General features: G+C 45.3%; 3 protein-coding genes across 3 annotated transcripts in view; 2 read left to right on the top strand and 1 right to left on the bottom strand.

The window, feature by feature from the left end:
* Positions 1-14961, top strand: part of ZNHIT6 (zinc finger HIT-type containing 6) — a 41340-nt gene extending 26379 nt beyond the window's left edge. The window contains exons 10-11 of the mRNA XM_072867480.1: positions 2729-2853; positions 7165-14961. Coding sequence (XP_072723581.1) covers positions 2729-2853; positions 7165-7250 — 211 coding nt within the window. The 3' untranslated portion in view covers positions 7251-14961. The remainder of the gene's footprint in view (positions 1-2728; positions 2854-7164) is intronic.
* A 2104-nt stretch (positions 14962-17065) lies between these two features.
* CCN1 (cellular communication network factor 1) lies at positions 17066-19726 on the bottom strand. Its single transcript, XM_072867479.1, has 5 exons — positions 19472-19726; positions 19143-19359; positions 18452-18799; positions 18113-18315; positions 17066-18003 (listed from the first exon to the last, which is right to left on the bottom strand). The coding sequence occupies exons 1-5, from the start codon at positions 19709-19711 to the stop codon at positions 17704-17706; spliced, it is 1308 nt and encodes a 435-aa protein (XP_072723580.1). The 5' UTR covers positions 19712-19726; the 3' UTR covers positions 17066-17703.
* Positions 19727-20269: 543 nt separating this feature from the next.
* DDAH1 (dimethylarginine dimethylaminohydrolase 1) overlaps positions 20270-25360 on the top strand; it is a 112623-nt gene continuing 107532 nt past the window's right edge. Inside the window, exons 1-2 of the mRNA XM_072867487.1 lie at positions 20270-20835; positions 21042-21222. The gene's annotated coding sequence lies outside the window, so the exon portion shown is untranslated. The remainder of the gene's footprint in view (positions 20836-21041; positions 21223-25360) is intronic.

Below are 25360 nucleotides of genomic sequence, written 5' to 3'. Positions count from 1 at the left end.
CCTGTCACAAAGGGCTGAAGGAGCTTGTTTAGGATGAGAGCCTCAGTTAAGTTGGTTCCTGCAACTGGCCCTGGAACATGGAAGAGTCCAAGTGAAAGGACAGACAGACTTACACTGGTTGTCATTCATTTTACTGGATTGTCACTTGAAATGCACAGCGAAGGCAGGGCCTGAAGAAGGTTGCCGCTCGTTGTGGGTTCTTACTGAGCAGGCTTCACAGTCCCAGTGATACAGGACAAGTAGGTAAGAATGGTGATAAAAGAATATCTGGTAATACCTGATTACCAGGTTCTCCCTGCTCCATCTCCCACCTGTTGAGACCACTTCCCTGCAAATACATAGGAGGACCTGCATTCCAGTGTTACCCTATGTCCTCAGCTCATCCTGGTGAATAATCAGTACAGAAAGTTACAAGACTTGTAAAAATGTCATTTCATTTCATTTTTCTTTTTTCTTCAAACAGGTCTAGCCTTTTCATAAGTAAAAATTGAAATTGTGTGTGTATCTAGGCTTCTGGAAAAGCCTTACAGGGCAGTCTTCTTTTGCCCATAGGTCTGTGTTGTTCACCCTCTGATGTATGACTTTGTTCTAGTTCTGGGATAAAATTGGGAAGGTTTTTATCATGACAAAGTCTTCCAGAGAGAACCTGAAAAACTAGTCTTGCTCAGGAGCCATCCTGTATTAGACTTTGGAATTGAGTGACAAGTATTAGTTTTCTTTTGAGATCTTTAAGCATGCACAGTAAAGGAAGAGGTTGGCAGGTGGATTAGCAGAAAACCTCAGCTTGCATTTGTGTATAAAGTAGGGAATGTGGTAGACTGAGGTTTTTTGGATAGCATAGACAATAACAGCAAAGTTTAAAAAAGAGAAGCATTAAGCTTCTTTGTTATATTCTCCCCAAAGTTTACAGCCCACATTATGCACTAAAAATTTAGATGTTTTCTCTGTCACTGTCAACCAATAAAATTTACTTTAAAAACAAAAAAGATAAAGCTCTGACTCGGTGATCTAACACTTCAGTAATTTACTATCATAAAATAGTTTTAAGTACAAATGTTTTATCTTATGCCAAGCTGGACGCTAAAGATGTTTTGTCTAAAACATGAGATAATGGAAAGTGTATTGTGGCATGTGAATTACTTTAGCCTCTTGGTGGTAAATGTTTGCTTAACCAGAAAAGAATGTGTTGAGGTCCTTGCCAAAGGAAAGGTAGTGCCATACTTTGCATTTAGAGTACTGTAAATAAAGCAGTAAATATGTTTCTGTTCATGCGTGTTAATCCACAAGTTATGAATGCATTCATTCAATAAGAAACGTAATATACTGTTATCCCTTTTAAAGGGTTTCAGTAAGAAGAGGTCATAATTACTTTGGGTTGAGAGAAACATGAAACCAAATATTTTCATGATGATTGAAGTTGAATATGAGAGAGAAGTAGCTTTTGCTCAAACTAAGTTTCCCTTAAATCCCAAGAACTCAAATCCTGTTTTACCTTCAATATTCTTCTTGTGTGCTGACTCCTCTGATGTACTGTTCTTAATCACACATTACTGTAAATCATGAAGTATATAATTTCCTTCACCCATCCAGTGTTGTTTTTGGCAGAAGAAAGCCCAACTGCATAATATGTTAACGATCAGAGAAGGCAGAGCAGCTATGGGAAATACTCCACTTATTGCCCACAGTGTATTTTGGTTTTGAACTTCATTTGCCTTTAACTGATACAATAGCTTAGTAGTAATTTAATAATGCTGATTACAGAAAGAATTGCATAACTGAGATTGCAGTGTAATAATATCAGAGCATCTGTTGGATGCCGCAGTTATAGCAAGTGAAAGCAACAGGGTTTCTCTTCCAGAAGGCTTTGAAATATCCCTTCCTTTTCCCCAAAATCCCACGTCCATGTTTCCAGTTAAGAGAGCTGGGACAGAATATTACAGTTCTAGGAAATAATTGTGGAGAAGATGCTCAGTTTACTTTTTATTACTGTGGCATCATTTGTTACATACCTGGCTTCACCCTCCAGGGTGAAGAGGAGCCCTTGTCTGGGAAAGGACTGCGCATCCGAGTCATGCGCCTCTTGTATGGTGCTGTAAGCAGAGATTTGCTTAGGCATAAATGGGGATATTGTACCAGCTTTTGGAAATTATTGCCCCAATGTTCTGGGTTATCATAGCCCTTACTTCTAGAAGAACAGAGCTCTAAGTGCTTCCAGTATACCTTTGCTGTAGTAGTTGTTCAGGTATGCTTTTTATTTCATCTTCCCAGTACTTCACTGATAATTGCTAAGCAAACATGATAAATAAGGTACACTACTAACCATGTAAATTAAACTTGTAGTGTTAAAGCCTGTAAGTAGAACATTAAGTGTTATTTTTAATTGAGAATCTGATTTTGGTAAATATATCCATTTTGATAACCCTATGTCCATATCCGATTTTGGTAAAGATATTCATTAAGAACTCATAAAACATTTCAGCCCTTAGAGAAATTTGATTTTGATTCTCCTCTTGTTCTTATGCTTAGATGTTAGGAGGGTTTAAAAAAAAATTATGTAGTTGGATAATAAGACTGGATATGTAATTTGAATCATAAGATAGTTCTTCTGAACATGATATCATCTGAAAATCTTGTGAATTGCCGAAAAGCCCCCCCCCGCCCCCCAAAAGTGTACGTTATGTCCTTGTTAGTATTAAAATCCAAAATAAACTTCTCTGTTATTTTTAAGGTACAATGAACTGGATGCCAGTAGAAGCCTCCTAGACAATTTGAAAGGCAAAGTAATAATTGAGTATCCAACGTTATTTGTGGTTTTGAAAACGTTGAAGAATGACATGGTGGTTCTTGGCCAAGGTAAGCATATATTTATTTCCTGTTATGCTATACTTAGGTATTTTAGTTAAATAAACAATAATTAAGGATGCACCTATTAATAATGCCAGGAATGTGCAGTATGTCTTGTATTTCCCTCTGAATCTAAAAGATTGCTATAAAAAAGCTGTTATGAATGCTCTGTCTTAAAACTGCTGGCTGATGGCTTACATCCATAAGCTGTATTGTATGTGTTTTTCCTAACTTTGTTTACTGGTGCTTGATTCTTTTTTGTATATTTTTAGCCACTAAGGTAAAACAACTCTTCAGACTGGTGCTAAATTTTGTATGTAGCAAAGTTTGACAGAGTTGGTTATTTCTAAAACGTCATGCTGTCTGGGGAAGATGAGTTTTAAGCAAGCCTGCTAATCATACAAAGGAAACATTCTCCATTATTTCCTAGCATAACTCCTAACATTGGACAAATAATTCTGAATTACAGGATAGTTATTAGAAATCTTAATGGCAAAGTAGCTTTTCAGGTGGGTTAAAAGCACAGTGTTATCTTTTGAAAAGTACTTAGTTGAGGGAAAACTCTCATCTTGGAGTTAACTTAGAGGAGAGTCCAGGTCTAGCAGGAATTTTTATTTTAGTTTTGAAGTTAATTTCCATCTTTCTCCCCAGTATAAAGGCTTCATGTCCCAGCTTTGCTTTCTGCAGCTGCTGATAGAGGGAATCAGTTCCCTTGTCTCTTAGTCCCCCAGCTAGTCACCTTAGTTATCAAATTCCATACTTTTCAGTTATGAGCCAGTCTGTAATTTTTACATATTTCAGGAGGAAAAGCTTTGAAATATGTTTGCAATGGCTATTTCCCTGCGGCAATTCAGTCATGGCTCTATATGTATATAATTTGACTGAATAAATATGAGACTGAGAATATTGTACCAGTGATATCAAACTTCCATGGATCTTGGCTGTTTTGGCTAGATGACACTAAGTGATCCATTGGAGCAATCTGCTCGCAAAGAAACACCATGCAAATGTTTCTTGTGCTACGTACTGCAAGAGCTTCTGAGAGCGAGACACCACGCCAGGGGATGAGGTGGGAGTCTTGTCTGAGCAAGTAGGTCCACCGATATTCACCCTAGGAGTGCACATACATACACTGGAGTACAAGGAAACTAGGTACTTTCAGTTTATCCATTATTTCTTGATCTAGGTCCCTTGCTTTTCAGTAGTCAGCCCTACCGCTATGATGTAGATGTCAGGAGGGAATTACAATTGATTGACTCGTAAACCTAATCTGAATGGGGTGGTTGTCATTGTCTCCTGAGCTAGTAGGGAGGTTTTCCTTTTAAGGGTATAGATTCAAATAAGCATTGATGGAAAAACTGTATTTTGAGGTCGTGCTGCCGCAGCAACTAGCTGATTCTGTAAAAGGCAGAGTAGAAGGGCAAAGGGAAGAGAGAGCCAGTAATAGCTGGGGAAGTGCTGATAGCTCTGTCACAGGGCAGTGCAAGTGTGTGTCAAGACAGTGACCTTCCTCTGCTGCAGGGATCATTCAGTTAGCAGTCATCCCTGAAGCTGGTATTCAGGGAATGCTGGTAGCTATTTCAGGTTTTGGGAACCATTAATTTTCTTAATCTTTTTTTTTTTTTAAACTGTTTCTATAGAATCCATAAAAATCAAGTGCATAGCTCCCTGTTGAGGTGTCTTGGGAATAACATCGCAAAAGATTATAGCTAATGGCAAAAATAACATGATTTTCACAACTTTTATCATAATTTATTTTTGTACATCTTCTTAGTTAACATATTAATGCTTCAGCCTTGAGTTTGGTTTGGACCCTGTGTTCTGGGAGCTGTTTCTGTTAAGAGTGGAAGCCTGCCACAGTAACACCAGGTTCTTTCAGGAAAAGCATGTTCAGAACATGAATATAAAAATAGGAGGGCTTTTTTGTTGCTGTTATTCCACTTGAAAACAAAATATCACTTCTGTTGAAGTGTGGCACAAACATTGTACTCTTTTTTGTTGTGTGTCATCTTTACAGAATAAAGGAGAAAAAACAGTATTTAGTTTGCTTACCAGTTGCATTCACAGATGATTGCTAAGAGCGGAAATCTTGGGTTCACCTCCAGACTCTCCAGGGAGAAGTCTGTTGTAATCAGAGAGGGGCTTTAGCCCACTCCCATCTCCCAGGAAGTGACCTTTCTGCTGCAGCATCTTGTGGGTTACTTGCAGTCCAGTTTCTTCCACACATATGGCTTTTTGTATCTGTTGCATGTTCCTCCTAAGCCATCCATCCTGCGCTTGCTTATCCTATCTGTGCCAATAGTGGCTTTCCTTCCTGCCTTCCTTTTCCATGTGCACCCAGAGGGACGCTTGTCTCGGAGTGCCTGTCCAGCTGACCTCCCCCGGCATTCCAGGCAAACAGCTGCTGCATTGATAGGCGGGTGTCTGGCAGGGTGTCTGCTGGAGTGCAGGGGCTTTGACTACTGTAGCCCTCCAAGGTCTGTTTTCGAAGGACACGGGCTAGAACAAGAAATAAAGTCTTGTGGAAATTTAACTGCTAAAATGATGTTTTTTTACCAAGCAATCTCAGATCTACCCCCTTCCCCAGGAAGAAGAAAGACAAGTTTTCATAGCCACAGCAACAGGCACATGCTGGGGAAAGATCACCATTCCCCCCTGCGATTCAAATTACTACCCCCGAAGACTGGGGGAAAGCTAGAGCTGGACACCTGCAAAGAGAGGCTGCTAGAATTTAATGAGGACAAAGCCCGTTTCTCCTATCCTTGTTCTCAGAAATGGCTGAAGTATTTTGGCTGAAACTTTCAAAAAAAAGATAAGGATTGAGGAAGGAAACTGGCACTGAAAAATTTAAACCCAGAGTTTCAATCTTACATTATAAGTAAACTGCAGACAGTTTTATGGTGGGAAGGACTGGGTAATCTTTGTTTATAGGCAATGCTATCAACACCATAAAAATATGTTATTTTTGAGTTAAGACAATCCATAATTCCTGTTAAATAAAACTTAACTGTAACAGACTAAACTAAAGCTAAAATTTGTCTGTTGAGCTTCACTGTGAGTCAGAAGATTGCCATATTCTTTTATGTGATGCTTTGATGCTTGACTTGCTTATAGCAAAAACTACAGGTGCTCTGATTTCAGCATACAAGGTCAGTCATGGCTGAAGATAGTAGGGGATTATAGAAGCTTTCACAGGACTAAGGGGCAAAAACAATCCTTACTTTGTGCATTACTGAGTACATATCTGGCATATAAATGTTAATTGATTATACACTAGATTTAATGTAGACAAAATGTGACCTCCAATGTTTCTGGGTGAAATGCTTCTATTTTCTTGAACAAATTCCATTGAAACTGTACAGGTGCACACTGTGTCCCACGTATTACCCATGTTTGCCAACTGTAGAACTTCTCTTGACAAGACAGTAACTATATCGCATCAGCTCCCTTCCGATAATGTTTCCCTAATGAAGCATCTGCCACTAAATGCTCAAAAACTTCTTTAAATTCATAGTCGGACCGGATACTGAAAATAACAATGAGAGCAGAGTGTGAATCGTGGGCCTACTTTGCTGTAGTTTATTTTTGTGCTGCTTGAGTGCCACCGACCAGTGGCCTCACCACAAGGTGACCAGGGTCAGTGCTTGTTAAAGAAGGAGTCTCAGGGTGTGAGGCTGAAGACCAGTTTGGGAAATAAGTGCTTCACGATACGATCTCAGCAGACCACAACAGCTGTGTCCTAAAGCACAAGTTATTGTGCAGCTTTAACCTCATCAGCCTTAGCTCATGGATTCACACAGCTTAACACCATCTTTGGGATGCTGGAACACATGGAAGGAGTACATAGGTGCATCGTCTTAATTTTCCATTTCTGTGTAGAATTTCTCAGTAGTTCCCCATCTTAACTGAAATGCTAATAAAAGTGTAAATTATTTATAATTCATTACAGTTGTGATATATATGTAGCAACCCAGAAAACAACATTTAAAATAAATAAACCAAGAGAACAATTTGAAATTCTCAGTGGATGAAGAGGAGGAGTTTTGTGTGTGATAAATACTCAGCTTACCTACTTGGCTGAAAGACCAAGATTTAAAAACTAACAGAAATTCTCAACATTGTCTTGCTTTCTCCTTCAACAAGGGCCTACCCAGGGCTTTATCCCATGTTATGAGACTGGTTAGTCTTATGAAATAGCTGTCCTCAAGGAAAGTGTGATTAAAAGGAAAAGAAGACATGAAACTGCTACTGTGTGATGAGCAAACAACATTGCTGAAACTAATTGCTTGTTTGTTTTTTGTTTGTGTCCTACACCCTCAGATGCCAGTGAACCTGCAGAGAACTCGGACAGTGAAAGTTCATCCCTTTCATCTGTGGAAGAAGGGGAAATTCGGGACAGTTCATGATGGTTCTTTGAGAAGAGGGTGGAATGAGCCTTTTATATAATTTTTTATTATTATTTAATTAGATCTTTTTTTATACAACTGAGTTCTCAGAGGTTTGGTTTGGCTTCCTTCACTAAAGGCAGCACTTCCAAACTGCCTGCCTATTTTTTGATTTAGGAATGCATATTTAGGGATGTAAATAAAGAGATGAGGAATTGCTGGTTCCAGAAAAAACTGATATTTAATTGCACCCTTTTCTCCATGTATCTTTAATAAATCAGAGTAAAACCCAAATTTAAAGTTTCAAAGTTAGTTTCAACAATATATTTTGTTTTCCTTTTACCTTAACAGCTCAGAGTCTGATTTCTGAGTTTAAATATCTGAGCACATATTTGTATTTATATGTGGATTTGAGTCTTAATGCTTAAACTTACTGAAAAAAAAACCACTGGTGTTTCATTAGATCAGTTTTCTTTTAGGGTATTTGTTTGCCGTGCTGAGCTGCTGCCAATGATCTTACTTTACTTTTGACTTTAATCTTCTGTGGTGACATTTTGAGTGCCTCTTGCAATACTTTTTTTTCCTTACTTGGTTGCATCTTGTTTAATGTGTTAAGTACAGGTCAAACCATGTTTTCAGAGTGGCATATTGCCGTATGTTTAATCTTCTACCCTGATCTTCTAAATTAGCAGGGGTTTTAAAATCAATAGAAGTGGATACATGGAGTGTCACTAGTGCTAATTTATTGGACTTCAAAACAATGCTTATGTTATGCATCTCATATTACTGGTTTACCTACTGATGCCAGGTATTGTAAATATTTACTGGAATATCAACTAAATTTAGCTAATTAAAACCAAATAAACCTTAAAAAGAAGTCCTGTACTGTATCATCTGCTGACAATAGAAATCTGTTGTTAACTTCTGGGAAGATGTCTAGATCCCGGACCACTTATCACTGTATCACATGGGACTTCCCCATGTCTGTGGGGTCCGTGGAAGACGAGAACAGCGTGTGCTGCGAGCGGTGTGAGACAGGTGGGCCCTGCACACTGCACCAGGGGCTTCTCAGGAATCAGAGTAGGTGTTTGGGGTTAGTTTGCAAGGGTCTAGCTAAGTCAGCGTTTGTAAAGTTTTAAGGACATGATCACTTTGTAAACAGCTCTGTGAGGTTGTTGCTGGCATCATTGTTACCCCTATCTGTCTCCTGCTTGAGACTAGCACCTTTGTGACAAAAGTTGGTGGCATGGGATGCACGCTAAACTGTCATGAAGGTGGTTTTTCAGTCATAAGTGTTCTTCCTCCCAGTGCTGACATTATGGGCAGAAAGACAACAGAAAGCAGAGAAGGAACTTTTTGAGGTAACAGGAGGCTGTGACAGCAATACGGGAGAGGGCTCGGGCTTCCAGACTCTCAGTCTAGGCTTCAGGGCACCAGGTTGTCAGTTCCTTACCAGGCACGCTGTGTGGAGAGGATTTTTGAGATGTTCAAAGCTTTACAAGTTGTTTTTTTTTCCACACTGTTGCAAACAAATTGTCATTAAAAAATTGTTCACCATGACATCTAGCTACTGAAGTTTGGAAAGAGCGTCAGACCTTTGTAGTCACGTACTACTTTTTCTCACAGCGGTATCATGTGTCTTTTCCCTTGTGTGTTTTGCAACCCCTGGTAAAACAGGGAAGTTTTTCTTCTTGCCTGGCAGTAGCCACCTGTGCTCTATTTTCTTTTTTAGTCATTGTTGGTCCTCTGCCCACCTCTTGTTTCAATGTTTGTTTTTGTAACCCTTTTTAAAGGACCAGGATTCCTAGCTATAGGTGCTGCTTTCATATTTTTTCAGTTCAGTGAAAGTGAATAAGCTTTTCCTAATCAGTGATTACTGCACGCTGACTTGGTAGCCACAAATTACTTTAAACCAGTCTTGAACCCATGCATAATAACACTGATAAAAGAGCAGAACAGCAAAACTGCCACAGTTCATTTGCCAGAAAATGTTTCATCTGGAGTAGAAGCATGGCATTTATGTTAAGATTCATGGCACACAGTGGAAATTAGAGTGCTGCAAATATTAGTGTTGATCTGCATGTGTGTGTGATTAGTCTTTGGCTGAGGAATGCAGATTGGTAATTTGCATTACTTTCCTACACTCTTGGCAGTTTTCATTAATTGTATGAAAGGGTTTGCCAGCATTTTTTTTTCTTACATAAATCTAGTTTAAGCTTTCTTGTGAGTCAAACACAACCGTAATTTGTTTTTAAATGAAGGTGCTGTTAAATCTATCCTTCAGATTTAAATCTTTTCCTACCTTAAAGAAGGTTTTAAAAAATGATTAAGGATCATTCCTGTGGTGGTTACTAGAACTGAAATTTCCTAAAGCAAGCTGGGAATCATCTTCCAGAGTTCAATCAAATTGACAGTAAAAGGCCTTGGTAGCATTTGCCATTCATTCCCAGGTTACTATTCACATGTTTTTGCGTGGTTTTGATAACGGTTACACTAATTTGAACAATGGTGATTCATCAAATGCAAGTCAAGATGAAATTCAAGTATTTTTATTCAGTTTTGCTAAACTTTTTCAATTTTTGTTTATAAAAATGAATCAAAATGATGGTCTCTGGCTAAAAGCACAGCCTTACTGATGACAGGTGACCAGTGCAGGTCCTGCAACAGTGGTCATTCTTCATAATAGTGAGGTTACTGATTTAATCAAAGTTTATGCACTCTTTGGCTAGGCAGATGGTTTTTAACACTTCCATAGGTGGTTAGGGTAGGGAAGTTTTTAATTCCTTTCTGAGTGACTTAACCCAGAACGAGCATCTTGTCATAAACTGAAGAGAGAAAATGCATCTTTAAAAGCTGTATTTTTTAATTTCTGGTCAAGCACTTGAATTTAAGACATGGAGCTGAGGCTGTCTGGAAGCCTTCAGTTCTGTCCATTTTGAAAACATACTATTGTAAACATACTATACAAGGATCCCTACAGGACTCTGCCTTGATTCAGCGCAGATGATGTCTGTGAATGAAAACTGATGTTGTTTTAATCTTCATCATTCAACACCAGCTTGCGTGGAGTGCTTGATTTTATGCCTACTATGCTTACTTATTTATTTTCCTTTATAAACTACTTGTCACAGAAGGAACAAGCTATTTGTGTGTAGTGTTGTTAGGGCATTTCTTTTAATGTTGAGACTTTTCAGGTTTCAAACCCTGAACCCTCACAGCGTGCTTGAGCTGAAGGACCATCAGCTTACAAAGCAAAGAGTAAAGGCTCTTGTCCTGAATGAACATGCTACTTAAAAGAAATTAAAAGCTTAATGAAGTCATCCCTTTCACAAGCCATAATGGACAAAAATAGAGCATAGCTAAGCGCATAGCAATAGCTGAGAGGTAGGATTGAGTCAGCTGTATGAGAGAACTTGGTTCTTCTCCTTTTTTGTATAACTTCCTGGGGGTATGAGGCATAAGTTATTGAGTTGTCATGGGTAAACAATGTTATACCCCCTGTCAGTGTAACAGCTAAGTTTTGAATGAGCACATCTGAATTCTAGGTTTTGCTGTATTTATCTCTGCATTAGGAATTGTTGATCCGTAGAGGAAAAGAGGGTCATGCTGCAAAACGTGTGGCTGGCACTAGGTCTTGGAGGCACGCCAGACCAATTTTTGTTACTCCAGTTGAACGGTGCAGTTTTACTTCGCATTAGGAGTAAAACTGTTTACCGTGCAGAATGCGCGCTCTAGTCTAAAAAAGTCCATAAATTTCCAAGTTCACTCTAGTGCTGACAGGAAGTCCAGCCTCCGTGTTGCGTGTAAGCATAGCTGTGGTGCAGACCTTGCCCTGCCAGTTACGGCTGTTCTCTGTTGACATCTGTAGGAACTGAGAATGTATAACACCTTGCAAGAGCAGGCTTTTGGAGAGTAAATATACAGCTGTGATGATGTAACTTCAGGCCGTATTTGGTCACAAACATTTCATTCTGCTTTCTTAAGTCCCATGCTCTTTTCCTGAAAACATTTTTTTCTTCCTCCCTCCAAAGGAAAAAATATCTTGAATTTGTGTTTATGTTGTTGCTATGACATTCAGCTAAACTGTATGCAGATGCAGGTTCTGTTAATGAGAGAAAAAAAAATGAACTGTGTACTTCAGTGAACAAAGATTACCCCGTGTTTGTATTAAAATGTTGCTATGGCAGTGCATATGGTTTTATTTGGTGGAAATTTGTGGTGAGATGGAAGGAAGTCACATGTATGCGAGACAAACAAGAAATGGCAGCAAAACCAACTCGAAACAAATACTGAAACTGAAAGGGAAGTTGCAGAAGACATGTACAACTAGGAAAAAACAAGGATAGTTGATTTGCTGCCTGTCTGTCTGCGATAACAGAAATGTGTTCCCGCTGTGTCCTGCCAGGTCTCAGTGACCTGTCAGACAGTGACTTAGCTCTAATGATGCTTTTATTGTGCGAGCTTCTTTCCCTCATTGGCTCTCTGCATTGTAACATATTTTTGTTTTGGAAGCAAAGTTCCACTGGCTTGGCCTGATTTCACCACTGCTAACTTTTCCTGCTGAAAAGCATTTCCAGGCTATCTTACTGTAGTAGGCTTTTTGGCAGGAAAAATCAATAGAGTGGTAAAATATGGAAAGCCACTAGAGCCTTGCCTACCTTTGGGGTAAGGGGAAGTCTTTGTGGACTTACTGACTCCTACTAGTGATAGAAACAGTGGATTTTTTTTTAACTGGCACAGTAGTCCTCATATTTACCTAATCCTTTTGCATTAGGCTTCTTTTTGCATCAGTTGCATCAGTACAGCTGTTTGTGGGATTGCGTGACAAATCAGAGCGGGTTAAAAATAGTCTGCCAAAGAAGCAGGGATAGAAATGAGAGGGGAGAGGGAGGCTTGATTTAGAGAATAAAGTACCACACTGGGAGATGGCTGGTTCCAGATGATCCCAGCTGGTGCAGAAAGCAAAAGTGTTTTTAAAATCACATTGCCACTTTCTTCCTGTCATCCGAGTTCTGCCTCAAGAAGGAGAAAGAAATGACTGTGAAAGCTGCCTATTGCCTTTCCAGTCCTTGCTTCCAGGTTTTCTACTGAATCGTATTGTAGCCCCAGAACTTGTCCATTTTGCCAAGAGTGCCAATAGGGAGTAGAGATATGTCGAAGTGAGGTAAAAATTAGGTTGGTGGATGAGGTATAGACATTCAGGAAAAAGAGCAGACAGGGGTGGCGTTAAAAGCTTGCCTGAGAAGTCCCCATCATTTTCATATCTAAACTCTCAGTGGTATCTCTTTGTTGACCTGTTTTCCCAGCGCCTGCTTTCAGCAGTGCTTGGGCATCCATATTGGTTTTAATGGGGTTGTTCCACTATAGCATGAGTATCCACTTCTGCAGAGTAAAATATATTTTCCTGGTTTAAGTTCTCATTAATAGACTTGCTGGTTTTACAGCCATGATGTCTTGATGTCTGATTTTGTCAAATTCATGAGCTAATTAGGATCTAACCTGGTTGGTTTGAGATGCTGAAGGAAATCAGTAGCTTCTGAGAAGCCGGTGTCTTTGACTCAGACAATCTGCTGGGCTCCTTTTGATCTGGTGTTCAACCAGTGTTCTCAAAACATTGCTGGGCTACACTGCTGACTGTTTAACTGGTATCTATAATGGAGTCCCTTCATTCTTACTGAAACTGCATTCACCATGAGGTTAAGTTGTTAATGTACGTGTCCTAGCTAGATTCCCATCTGGGCAAATCTGTGCACCCTACCTTTAAATTTCTTCTGTCTAGTAAACGAAAACCTTTACAGAATCTTGTGTAATCTTTTCCTCCTGGACAGCTGATACATTCCATCCCTTAAGTGTGTACTTCAAGACAGATGAAGTTGCTTACGTGAATGGTGCCTTGGGGTCTTTCAGGATCTTTTCCAATATAAATTGTGTATGTAGAAGTCATAGCTCTGTAGTTTTTCTGGGGGGGAAAGTCATAGCATACTGGATACCATCTGTTTGGTTTCTTGGTGTTTGGCCTTTACAGCGTAATAGACACACGTGCTTATTGTATCATTTTGTTGGTTGAAGTCGTCTTTTACAGGATTTATATTTTCTAGACACCAAGCCTCCCTGCAGTTCAATGCATTTCAGTTGTTCATGAGTTGAAATGCATTTATAAGTATCTCCAAAGCTAGTTATATGTTATTGCTTTCACCATGGCACGTACACATTTCTATGTGCTATTTTATATGTGGCTATGTAACGTGCAGAAAAAAAATTGTGAAGAAGAGAATAGGGACATGCCTACATGAAAAAACAGGCTTGAGGCAGAGCAGCCGGTGAAACTACACAGCCTTCCCTTGCCGTGTGCTGAGCACTCTGGGCACTGCATGGAAATAGTTCCACTGATTAAACAGCAGTAAACTTGAATGTGCACGTGCATCAAAGTGCTTTTCTGCAGGATCAGCCCAGAAGGGCCAGCATCTGGCAAGAGCAAGCCTCTGGTGTAACACATTTAACTGCTTCTGTGTAGGTAGGTTTCTCTTCCAACTCTGAATGACTGCACACTGTAAACTTTCTTGTTTCAGTCCTCAAGACCCATGCAGCCGTAGCTCAGAAATTCTCCTGCGGCAGAGCTCCTTGCCTGGAGCGTGGGGGGATTCGTGCAGCTTCAGTGGACTCAGCACAGGAAATCCTCCCGCAGCAATCCGACCGATCCACGGGGTGTCTGCCTGTTCCCTCGCAGCCCATGTGCCGCCGCGGCTTCCTACCAGTAGCGGGGAGATGGGCCCGATTCCCAGAAGGTGTCCACCAGAGGGTCAGGCAGCCCAGCGGGGACTGCTTTGCTGTGGGCTCCACAGCAATTTATATATGGAGTATGGAGGTTCTCATGGCTCAGCTCAGCAAGGGTTGATTAATAGCTTGGCTGTCCCACTGTCAGTAAGACGTTAGCTTTTCCTCCATCTGCTGCTCATTCAGGAGAGCGAGCTAGCAGCATCCCATGAGAGAGGATTTAATGTAATCATGGAAGTCTGTTTTCTGCATGCTCCTGCTTTCATTTTGTTTCTTGTGATGCAGCACTTAAGGAAGCAGAAGCTTTGTCTTCACTATGTTGCCTTCATTAGTAGGGAAGATTTTTATGTGTAACTCTGGTATCACGGTTACCACCATCAAACCCTTGTAAACAAGCACGTTGAATACAAGTCTACGGATTCCTTCGGTCCTAAAACTGTAGTTTGGCAAATGCTCCTTTTGGCGGCAGCACCAGATCCAGCAAACTGCCCCGCGCCACCAGGCTCCATCCTCGGGTGACCCCAGCGGTGCAGCAGGTGGGAGGGCTTGCGAGGCAGGTGGGAGCAGCTTCAAAAGAAACAGCCGAAGGACGGGGGGCAGACAGGAGAGGGGAGAGGTGGGACGGCTGAAGCGGGGCTGCTGCGGAGAGGACCGCGCTGAGCCCGTGCCCGCAGGCTGCGTGCCGGGACTCCCCAGGCAAGCGCGGGGGTCTCCGGGGGTCTGCCCGCCTTCGAGGAGCTCCACGCGGCGCAGGTGCCCTCATTTTCAGGGGGTGAACTGCTTGATGGCCTGGCATTGAAACCTTACTGCTGCTTGTCATGTACGTTATTTATTATGTTCCTAACTCCTCATCTTTTAGCGTTCATCCTGAAGAAGAATATTGATATTTCAGTGTTTGACCAAGAAATAAAATTATAGTTGTGCACATTAACCTTACCTGTAAGCCCTGCCGATTACACTTAAAGGAACCTGTGTTTTTATCATTTATATTTTCATGCCTAGTATTTAGGTTGTTTTCTGCTGGAACAACAGAGGGTATAAAGATCTCAAAGCAAGTGCAAAGATGATACGCGAAAATTGACACCGATTCCTTTTACAGTATTGCGAATTGTGGGGTTTAGTAGTTTTGCCATGTAATTGCAAAATGCAAAAAGTGAAGAGAGGACTGTATGGGTGATGATCAGTTGGTGTGAGATCCCAGCTTCTGGAAGGCTTGCAGTTCATTTTAGTGGGGTTCATTCCCTCTCTTTATAGCAGGATAATTTCACTTAGCGTATTTTACTCTTATGTTTGCATGATCTGCTCCTGCAGCCCTTATTCTCCCAACAGGACATTTTCCTAGTGAGCAGATTACAGAACCACCCCTCTACTTGATGAAATTTGGAAAGTCCAAAGTGCAGGTTGTAAAATCCAGGGCCTGGCTAGAGCCAGACTTGAGGCAGGAGTTGGAAGGGCCACTTTTGTTCGTATACGGTGTGTGTGTTACAGACATACAGTCTACGCGTATAGTATAGTCACACGTATGTGTAATTTTTCAGGGAACTGTTACTTACGTTGGTTTGAAGATGGGTGTCATTCAAGTGTAAGTGACAGTGGGGATGGCGAGGAATGCGCGTGCAGCTGCTGCATGTCTGCGAGCAGCGTGTTCTGTTCCTCTTCCTCCCCATGCGGTAACCCAACATGTAAACCTGAGGATTTCTCAGTGAGCAGCCAAGGTAGCAATGTGTTCAGTGCTAGATGTAAGTAGAAGCCAAACAAAAGCGCTTCACTGCATTTTACACTTTTACTGTCAACAAATATTGTACAGACAAGTTTAGATACAGCTGAGACTGGTGGCCAGGTGGTGAATTCCAAAACAGCTCAAGTTTTGAATGCCTTCGGGGAGAGAACTTGACTGAGCAGAAGAGAGACGGCTGTAATTTCTCAGGCAAAGCATCAGCTGCCAGAGATGAGCTTCTGAGATACTTGGCCATTTATTTTATTGAAATATTTATGTCTAATAAAAAGTTGATTCTTAACCACTTCTGCATCTAACTGTATGACACTGGATGACACCCCTTCACAATTCTAAAACCTCAGGAATCAGTCTCTGTTTTTTATGAGAAGTAGCTTTCTTACTAAAGACTACAGGAGGATATTTTGCCAGAGAACTAACCAGTGACAAGGAGGAGGGGAAAAAAAAAGCCACCCTGTTGCAGGTTTCCTTTCAGTCTTATCTGTAGCACAGCTTTATGCTAACCAGCATAGTACAAATATTTGATGCTGCTTTCTCAGAGCCTCCTCTAGTTCATTTTTTTAAATGTCACTTTCTTCCCGCGTGCCAGCTAGCTCTCTTACGACTCCCTCAGTTAGCCAAATGTCATCCGTGTCCCACAGTATGAAGTGTAATTACATATTTAAAAAGTGGGAAGGGGAGGCAAGGAAGAGAAAAGAGTGGCTGCTTTGCCTTTTACTCTATTGGAGAAGTACTTGAAATTCCTCACATTCTTCTCCTGTTAACAGTATGTTTACTTTTCATCACTGGGTTATTAGGATTAACAAAAGTCATTGCTTCAAGCTCATTTAATTTGAATTTAGTGAAAGCAAACTACCTCCTGCAGACTGTAGGAAACATTCTTCTGCCACAGAAATGTATTAATTTGCAAAAAGCAGCCACCAAAAAATGTGAGAGCTGACAACAGCTTCCACCCCAATGTTCAACATCACCATGCATGTACTGCATTCTAATGAAGTACCTTATGTTGCAAATTCCAGGACGGTTTGAATAATCTGACAGTCTAATTAACATTTCAGTCTCTCTATCAAACATTTGCTTTCAGTGCCAAGGAGCTTTTTCTGTATGCACTTTCTAGAGCATGGGGTCACAGACTGCACGTACCCCTTCAAAATGTCATTTACCCAAAGAATTAGACTCAGCTTTCTTGTTTATCACTGCATCTGTAACAGAGCTTGTTTTCATTTTCAGAGAATCTAAGCTTTTCAAAATCCAAAGTTTTCACAGAAAGCTCTTGCATTTGCTGTATTTAAGTCTGTTGCCTATCAGAATGCTCTACTAAGAGTAGTTAGGTAAATATTTCTTTATTAAGTGATTAATTCCATAAATAAATTCTTTTAATTCATTGAATATAAAATTAAAATCATTTACAACTTATTCCAGTATTACAGGGGCTGGAAGGGATTAAAAAAAAACTCAAAGAAAAACAAAAAGCTACAGTTTGATAAATAAAATACTCAGCTTTAAAACAACTGATTTCTGTTTGCCATTAAACTACAGTTGGTACATAATAGCTGCCACTGTGAACACCCCACAAGTGCCCACCTCAGGAAGGAATGTAACTTCCAACGTGGTTGGGAAAGGGTGGGAGAAGATGGAGGGAGGGGGAGAAGCATAGTGTTAAATTGAACAGGATAGAAAAAAAAAGTTTTCTTAACCGGAACAAAACATTTATCTGATCACTTACAAACAGAAAACAGTATATAATTAGATAAGGTGCTCCAAAAAGAAGCAGAAAAGTTGCTCCAGTACTATGAAGCTTTAAGTATGCTTAAATCTCTGTTGCATTAGTGTCCAGTTGCACAGTGCACTCTCGTAACATCTCAATGTTGCCCTCAAATGGGCAAGGCACCATTTCCATCAAAGGTCCTTTCTCCGTGGCTGGTTACTTCAAAATTCTGTTTAGCATCCCACCCCCAACACAACTTAGTCCCTAAATTTGTGAATGTCATTGACTAGTCTGTAGTAGGGATAAGCTTCGTTCGCATGCGGACAGTTGTAGTTGCATCGGCAGGACTGGATCATCATGACGCTCTTGGTGAAGGTTTCTCCGTCATCGCAGCGGAACCTGATCTTGACAGTCCTGGTCTGCTGAGGCGTACAGCACCTGCCATCCACGCAGGAGCCACAGTACTTGGGGCGGTACTTCTTCACGCTGGAACATCCGGCATAAGTAAACCTCACTGGGGATGGGGACTTCTTAGTCTTGGTACATTTTTTTCCCTTCTGCAAAGGGGAAGCAAGAATATTATTAGCAGGAGATTGCTTTGGGTAGAGGGTGAAGGCTGGAGGAGAGTTTGGGAAGAGGAGCAGCACTGGAAGAGTCCGTATTTACCTTTAGGGAGGCATAGCTAGGCTCGCCACATGGCCTCACTTCACATATCCTGGTCTCTTTGATGAGCTTGCAGTCGGGATTGTCGTTGGTAACCCTTGTGGAGATGCCAGTTCCACACGTCTTTGAGCACTGGGACCAGGAGGTTGTTTGCACAATGCATTTGGGATTCTCAAAAGCTCGGCTTTGTGGCTCAGCTCCAAAAACTGGAAAAGAAGAAGAGGGCTTAGCCTAAATATATCCTCTCACTGGGTTTTTTTTTCTTTCCATCGGGGTCTAAGGAGTCATCCTCCCGCCTCCACCTCCTCCCCTTAACTGTCACACAGATTAGCCCACACTCACCAGGTAGCATTTTCAGGCCTCCTTTCACAATGGCGATTAGCTCATTGTTCCTGGTTAGTTCGCCTTCGGAATCATCCACACCAAACTCTTTGCTGAAGAAGCCTCCCAGCTCATCCAGCGCATCCTTGCTTTCATCGCAGACCCACTCCTCGCAGCACTGCCCGGGGACTTTGACCAGCCGGGGGCTGGGGCAGCCCAGGTTAGGAAGCGAGAGCTCTTGCGGGCAGAGCGGGATGCAGCCCACAGCTCCATCTATGCACGTACACTGGTGTTTACAGTTCGGCTGGAAGCTTTCGCCGTTCTGGTAGATTTTGGAGTTATATTCACACGGTCTCCCCTCGGACTGTGCTGCAGAGATCGAGAGAGGGGGAAAGGAGGGAGTCAGCGGTGGGAATCGCTCGTTTAAGCCCAGGTATTTGCTGGTCTGTTAAATTCAATTTACGGCGGAGCTCCCTACAATCCCCCGGAGACGCGGGGCCAGAACAATAAGTTAGTCAGGAATCACTTTTCCTTATGTGCGTTTAGCGCAGCCCAGACATACTGAATCGCATTCCAGACTGCTGAAGTCATGTGCCTTTCTGCCAAGCTACCAACAACAAAGCATAACCATACATGGACTCGAAATTACTAAACTTCGGCACTGCGGGGACCAGGGTTTTCTCCCGGGGGAGGCGGAGGGCGAGCCGCTTACCTCTGCAGATGCCCTTCAGCGCGGCGGGGCTGGCGCCGAAGTTGCACTCCAGCCCCTTGGTGTGGTCGCAGGGCTGCGCCCGGCTGCAGTCCTCGTTCAGCTGCTTGGCGCAGACCTTGCAGCAGCCGCAGCCGTCCGGCACCAGCCCCACGCCCGGGGCGCACTGCGGCACGGCCGCCGGGCACTGGCAGACGGCGGGGCAGGGCGAGCCCAGAGCCTGCGGAGCGGAGCAGAGCGGCAGCCGGTGAGTGCCGGCGGCGGAGCGACGCGACACGACACGACGCGCCGCCTCCCCCCCTCCCCGCGCCGGGCAGAGCCGCGGCACTTACCAGGCGGGCCAAGCAGAGGAGAGCGGCCGCCAGAGCGGGGCGGGTGCCCGCGGAGCCCATGTCTAGCGCCGGCGGTGCGGGAGCGAGGGACGGCGGAGGGCGGCGAGCGCGGAGCGGGGCCGGCGCGGTCTGAGGCAGCGGCGGGCGCGACCGCCTTATATGGGGCGCGGGGCCGCCGCGTGCGCCGCGGCGCTGACGTCGCGCGTTCCGGGCCGCGGCCGCGTCCAGCGCTCGCGGCATCCCAGGAATGCGGCTGGCGCGCGGCGCGGCCGCCCCGCCCCGCCCCGTCTCCCGGCCCCGCGGCCGCTGGCGGCGGCCCTGCCGCGGGGGGTCCCCGCCCCCCGCCCGCCCCGCCCGCCCGCCGCGGCCCCGCGCACGCCCCTGCGGAGCGGCGCGCAGGGCCCTCGGCGCGGGCGGGCTCCGCCGCGGGGCTGCCCCGCCGCTCTCGGCGCGCCCCGCGGCCGCGGAGGCTCCTTCCGCCCCGCTGTCGGCCCTGCGGGCGCGCCTAACGCCGGGACGCCGAAGTCAGGAGCGCGTTGCGCCGGGGGCCGGGCCGGCGGGTGCCCCGCGGCAGAGCTGGCCCCGGGCGGCCACGGCGCTGCCAGCGGCGGGGGAGGCGCGCGTCTGCCCGAGCCCCCCGCGGCTGCGAGGCCGGCCGCGGCGCTGCTTTGCGTGGTCGTTACACTGCCCACACAGTAACCCGGCGGGCGGCACCGGGGACTTTGTCGTCCCTGCTGCTGTTTGAGGGAGCGAGCAAGCGCTTCCCGTTGCCCCGAGCCCGGGAGCCGGGCGATGCCCAGCGTGCCTCGAGCCGCCCGGTTTTCAGGGCAGGAACGGGATCGCAGGGCCCCGCAGCAAACAGCCCTCCTGCAGCCTGCTTAGCACCGGTTTCAGCGTCCCTCGCTCAAGTGGGGCGTCCTCGCATAGTATTTCCTTGTTGAAGGTTAAGATTTGGGGTTGGGGAGGGGAGTTTAAGCTTCTGTTGTGGCGTCTTGTCTTTTCATGGCTGTAAGTATTTCCAGATGGGGATTTAGACACCAGACGTAACAATATTTCCATATTTGGTATAGCAGTAGCCTGCATTTTTCACATTTTTCTGCTCTGTTACCCAACCACAAAGCATTCTTGACAGCTTCAGATGTTGTTAAATATAGCCTTAACTTCTGTTCCCAGGGCAGGAAATTCTTTGGAATTCCTGTTTTTCACGCAATCTGTCTATCATGATTTAGGAGAATTGCGCTGGAGGAGCCAACTGGCGTTATACTGCAGTTCGCTCCTTTATTGAAAAAAGCCCAGCGGTGGAGCCTGCTACCCAACGGCGTTACAATAAGTCCCCATTCCAGGGATTTTTCTTTGCAAATGAGGTTATTGTTCCTAACACAAGTCGGGGCGGGGGGGGGGGTCGGTCGCCTTCAAGGCTGGAAGGTGGAGGAGCAGATTCACAGGAGAGGCGAACCTTTGCAAAAAGACCTCCGAAGCCCACGAACAGCGGCGGGGGGAGGGGGCGAGGAGACAGTGGAGAGGGAGGGGATGCGAAGAGGAGGGGGATGTGATTAACCTGTCTGCGTAGCATTTCCATACAGTAAGTGTCTGTGCGCGCCGCTCGTAAAGGATGGGCACTTGGGGAGGGGAGGCGGCAGCGGCCCCGCAGCTCGGAGGGGCGAAGCCCAGACGTCTCGTCGCCTGCCCGGTGCCACAGCCGAAAGGGTTACAGAAAGGACCGTTTCACGGGGACGGCGCGCACGGCTGCGGTAAGTGCGGCTCCGGGGCTGCTCCCGCCGCGCGGGGCCGAGGGACGCCTGTGCGTGCGCGCGCCGCCGGGGGGGTGTTGCTTTTTTGGTGTGTGGAGACCAGCAGGGATAATAAGGCGGCCTTGTTGGGCCCTGCCGCGGCCGCAGGAACGGGGGCTGCTGCTGTCCTGGGAGCGCTGCTCCTGGTCGTGGCTTTGGCCGGAGGAGTGCGGCGGGGGTCGCTGCCTGCCGGGGCGGCACGGGCAGGGGCGCGCACAATGGCGGCCCTGTCTGCGGCCCGGCCCGGCCCGGCCCGGCCCGGCCGGGCGGCAGCGGCAGCGGCAGCGGCAGCCTTGCGGCGGACTGTCCCAAAACGTGCCGCGTTCTCGCTCAGCTCCCCGGCGAGCATCTCTCTCGGAGCGGCTCCAGCCCCGCGGACGGAGCGGGGCTGACGGGGACCGCCCGCCTTTCCTGACCCTCCCGCAGAAACCGCCGCGGCTCCGCGCAGCGGCAGCACGGGGGAAGCGGCACCGGGACGGGACGGGACGGGACGGACGGACGGACGGGCCGCGGTGGGACGGGGCGGCCTCTCCCCGCGGGATGCCGTGACCCCCGGGACGGAGGCGGGGGCAGCGCCATGGGTGTCCCCGTCGGAGGGACACCGGTGCCGCTGCCGGCCCGGGCTGCGGAGCCCGGCCCCGTCCTCCCCCTCCTCCAGCGGTGTCCCCGCGGCGGCGGCCGTGCCGGGCAGGAGGGCTCCTGGCCCCAGCACTGCCAGCGCTCCCCCCGGCGTGGCCAGGCCCGTGCCCGGGCCAGGCCTGGTGGAGGGCTCCTGTCGTGGGCTTTCTTCCCCCCACAGTTTATTCTCTTCGCGTTTTTCTTTTCACTCAAGTAAATCAGATCCACGCTTTATTTTGTGGTGGCTTTGCAGTTCGGGAAAGGTGATGGGATGAAAGCTCCGGGCCTCTCTTTGCCCAGAACTCGCTCTACAGAAGGCGGCAGTGGTTGTCTTCATCAGTCGTATGCCTCAAAATTTGACCAGAAAGGACAACAGCTGAAAGGGAAATTCAGTCTTTAGTTACATGCAGCTATCTCCCGAGACTGCCAATATATACCATTTAGTGCCAGTTCTGATGACAGGAGTTATTTTATGTATCCATTAAGAACTGGACAGAGACCACCGGCGAACTTAGATGGTTGCCAGTAATGGTAGTAACGACTTTCCATCCCTACTGATTTGGCTGAGCCCCAGCTGGTGACGAGGAGGAGCAAGGCTCGGTCCCATTTCCAGACTCCAAGCTATCCGGTACGCCGGGCTTCCCTTGGTTTTGTAGATGTATGGTTTTTTTCTGTGGTACTTTAGTTTTAAGATTCTTAACAGCTGTTTTTAGATGGAGACTCTGACTGGTACTTTTTTTCCCAGGATGACTCTTTACACAGCAGCATTGTGATCAGGAGGAACACGTTCGTGATTCAACACACCTTGATTAATGAAAATTTTGAAAACTTTTCAAAAATTTTGAAAAAGCAGAAGGAGCTGGTACACCAATGCATGGTTAAATTGGCCAGTTTTGCTTTTCAGGGATTTATGCAAACACTTGTTTATTGAATTACATCTCTAATTTAAGGACACGCACCAAGCGTTTTGCTTTGATCTATGACTTTCACAACATTCACCAAATGCCGCAGGAAAAGTCAATGAATAGCGCCTTTTCTCACTTGGTTTCATGTCTTACCACACATTCACACAACTTTGATGGGAAACTGTAACTGAACCTACATTTGCTCAAAAAAAGGTCACTTCGAAAGCTTTGAAGCACCTTTTAACAAACCTGTCCTGAATTTCAAGTAGTTCACAACACTTGAGATGGGTTGAGTTTCTTTGGAGTTCAGGTTAGACTGTGACCCTTTCATAGGCTTTCCCTGCACACATTTCCCTGTCACAAGCTGTGACCCAGCATTTACCTTCCAGGCTGTGCCTACATCTCCTGGATGTATGCCAGGAAACAGGAAAAAGTTTGGAATATCTTCCTTTTTAGATTTTGTTCAGTGTAACGTAATGTTCCAGACCTTTGTTATCCTAAGTGAACTGGGAAATACTCCCTGCCTCACGTCATGAAGAGTATTTTACTGGCTTCTCGCTTTTTGTGCTGTAGGCAATCGCCGTTTGTCAGGTAAAGTCTGCTGGGAGCTTGGCTAATGCAAAGCAGGAATTGGAAACAGTTGGCTTATGCAGCCTGTACTACAGATTTACTGAGTATATCCTGTCGTTTTCACAGGCCTGTGTATCTCCAGGGAAAGGACTTTCCAGTGAAACAAATCAAGAAAAAAATCAAATCAAGAAAAAAATAACCAAATGGTTTATCTTCCCTCTGCCCAGTGTCAGTTTTTCGTGGCCGTGCGTAGGGACCGCCAAGCAGCGTGAAGTGCTGCGTAGGACGGAGGCTCCTCCGGGTGCTGGTGCTCCCGCTGACAGTAAGTATCCAGCACCAAACCGGAGCACAGCAGAGGTTTACAGCCGTGTGAATTCTGGGGAAAGAACTTGCTAAACCCAGCTTCCAGCCCTTTTTTGTACTGTGTTTAATTTCCTCTTTCTCATTCTCTTTTTCCTCTGCCCATCCCTCGCTGCTTGTTTCTTCCGTCTCTCCTCCTCTTTCTTCTCCTTTTCCCTGTTCCAGTCTTTTTCCCTGTAGCCTTTCCTCTTCTAATGTTTACCTACCTTGGGCTGTGCCTCTCCCGCAGCCCCTGCCAGGCCGCTGGTTCCTGCTGCACTAAATCAGTCCTCGCAGAGTCAATGGCTTCTCTCAGTCACTCACAGGAGGTGCAAATCCAGTGGGGCAAATTAAGCATAGCGACGCGCAGGCAGAGCGGCCGAGTAGCCAGAAGGCTTCAGCAGCTAAAATTCAAGTGGGTTCAGATATTTTTTTTCTTGCTTTGATTTGCTCAGAGTTTATGCTGAATTCTTCGAGTATGGCATTTCCTATTTGTTTTCTTCCTCTTTCCTACTACCCTCCTTTTAGCTGTGCTCATGCCTGTCAGTTTTTGTACAGTCTGTGCCTTGCCCGTGGTTTCTAATATTCGGGGGGTTTTTGCTTTGCAGTATTTGTGCACTGAGAGGCACTTTGCTTTGGAGGTGCGCTGCGTTTTCCTCTGGCTGCTGGCAAGGTGTCACAGAGGTTCCTGTTATGTGGAAGTGGAAGGGGGACTGGTGAGCCTCCTCGCTCTGCAGGGAAACAGAGAAGAAAAATTTGCTGTAATACTCAGTTGTGCTCATTGCTGCTTCAGTGTGTGAATTGCACTGCTATACAGATATACCTTACGCAGACATAAGGGACGTAGCAGCATAACAGAGGCAAGAAGCATCGCTGCTGGCGGTCAGCGTGTTCCTGTTGAACCGCTGACCGGCAGTACGTACTGCACGGCTTTCTCACCCCAAGCTGGATGCAGAAACGCAAGCAGTTACAGACAGCTCCTGCTTAGTTCCTCCTGCCCAGTCAGAGACTCAAAATACCTTTGTCACTGTCATTCAAGGATCTGGCATTAACTTTATGTTAGTACCAGCCACTACTGTTTCCTCAGTGAGACAGGTGGATTATTTAACATATATTCACCTACTCTCATGCATGTGTACTTCAACACGACATTCAGAAGATGCAGTTTGCATCAAGCACATCCCTATAGCTGAAGTTTGCAAGGAAAAGCCTATTATGGGCTTTGGCTCTCCATGCCACAAGAAAAAAAAATCAGGTGGTCCTAGCTAATACCTGGCTGCACATGGATTTCTTAGTCATGTCTATTGTTTTCATCCCATGCAGTGATGCAGCTTGCAAATGGTAGCAATAGAGCCTGAAATCTCTTTATATATTCTAGAAAAAAAAAATTCACAGCTGTGTCTCCTGAGTTTTGTGAAGGAGGCTGAGGCATCAGGAGCATACACAGGTTCTTTCTCAGTGTCAGCTGAGATGAAGGTCCCGGTCAGGGATCCCACCCCAGAGGGTTAATCATCCCAAATGACCTCAGTAGAAACTTCTTATCTTTAAACTTTAGTCCTCAGAGTGCAGCATTTCCCAGTGGAGCAATGCATGCGAACTGACATCTGTTAAGACGAAATGAGCAAGCTCAAAAGAAAATTGCTCATGATCGCAAGGAGTTACTGGAG

This window comes from Ciconia boyciana, chromosome 7 (genome assembly GCF_034638445.1).
Source record: "Ciconia boyciana chromosome 7, ASM3463844v1, whole genome shotgun sequence".
Classification (NCBI taxonomy): Eukaryota; Metazoa; Chordata; class Aves; order Ciconiiformes; family Ciconiidae; genus Ciconia; species Ciconia boyciana.
Note: the sequence above shows the minus strand (reverse complement) of the source record. Positions and strands in the feature narration are given on the sequence as shown.

What these genes read in the sequence shown, in the direction of transcription:
- CCN1 (XM_072867479.1), bottom strand. Translation starts at nt 19,711, where the DNA reads ATGCCGCGAGCGCTGGACGCGGCCGCGGCCCGGAACGCGCGACGTCAG. An exon ending in TCCTCTGCTTGGCCCGCCTG is followed by an intron (nt 19,360 to 19,471) that starts GTAAGTGCCGCG and finishes TCCGCTCCGCAG; the next exon opens with GCTCTGGGCTCGCCCTGCCC. An exon ending in GCTGAAGGGCATCTGCAGAG is followed by an intron (nt 18,800 to 19,142) that starts GTAAGCGGCTCG and finishes CGATCTCTGCAG; the next exon opens with CACAGTCCGAGGGGAGACCG.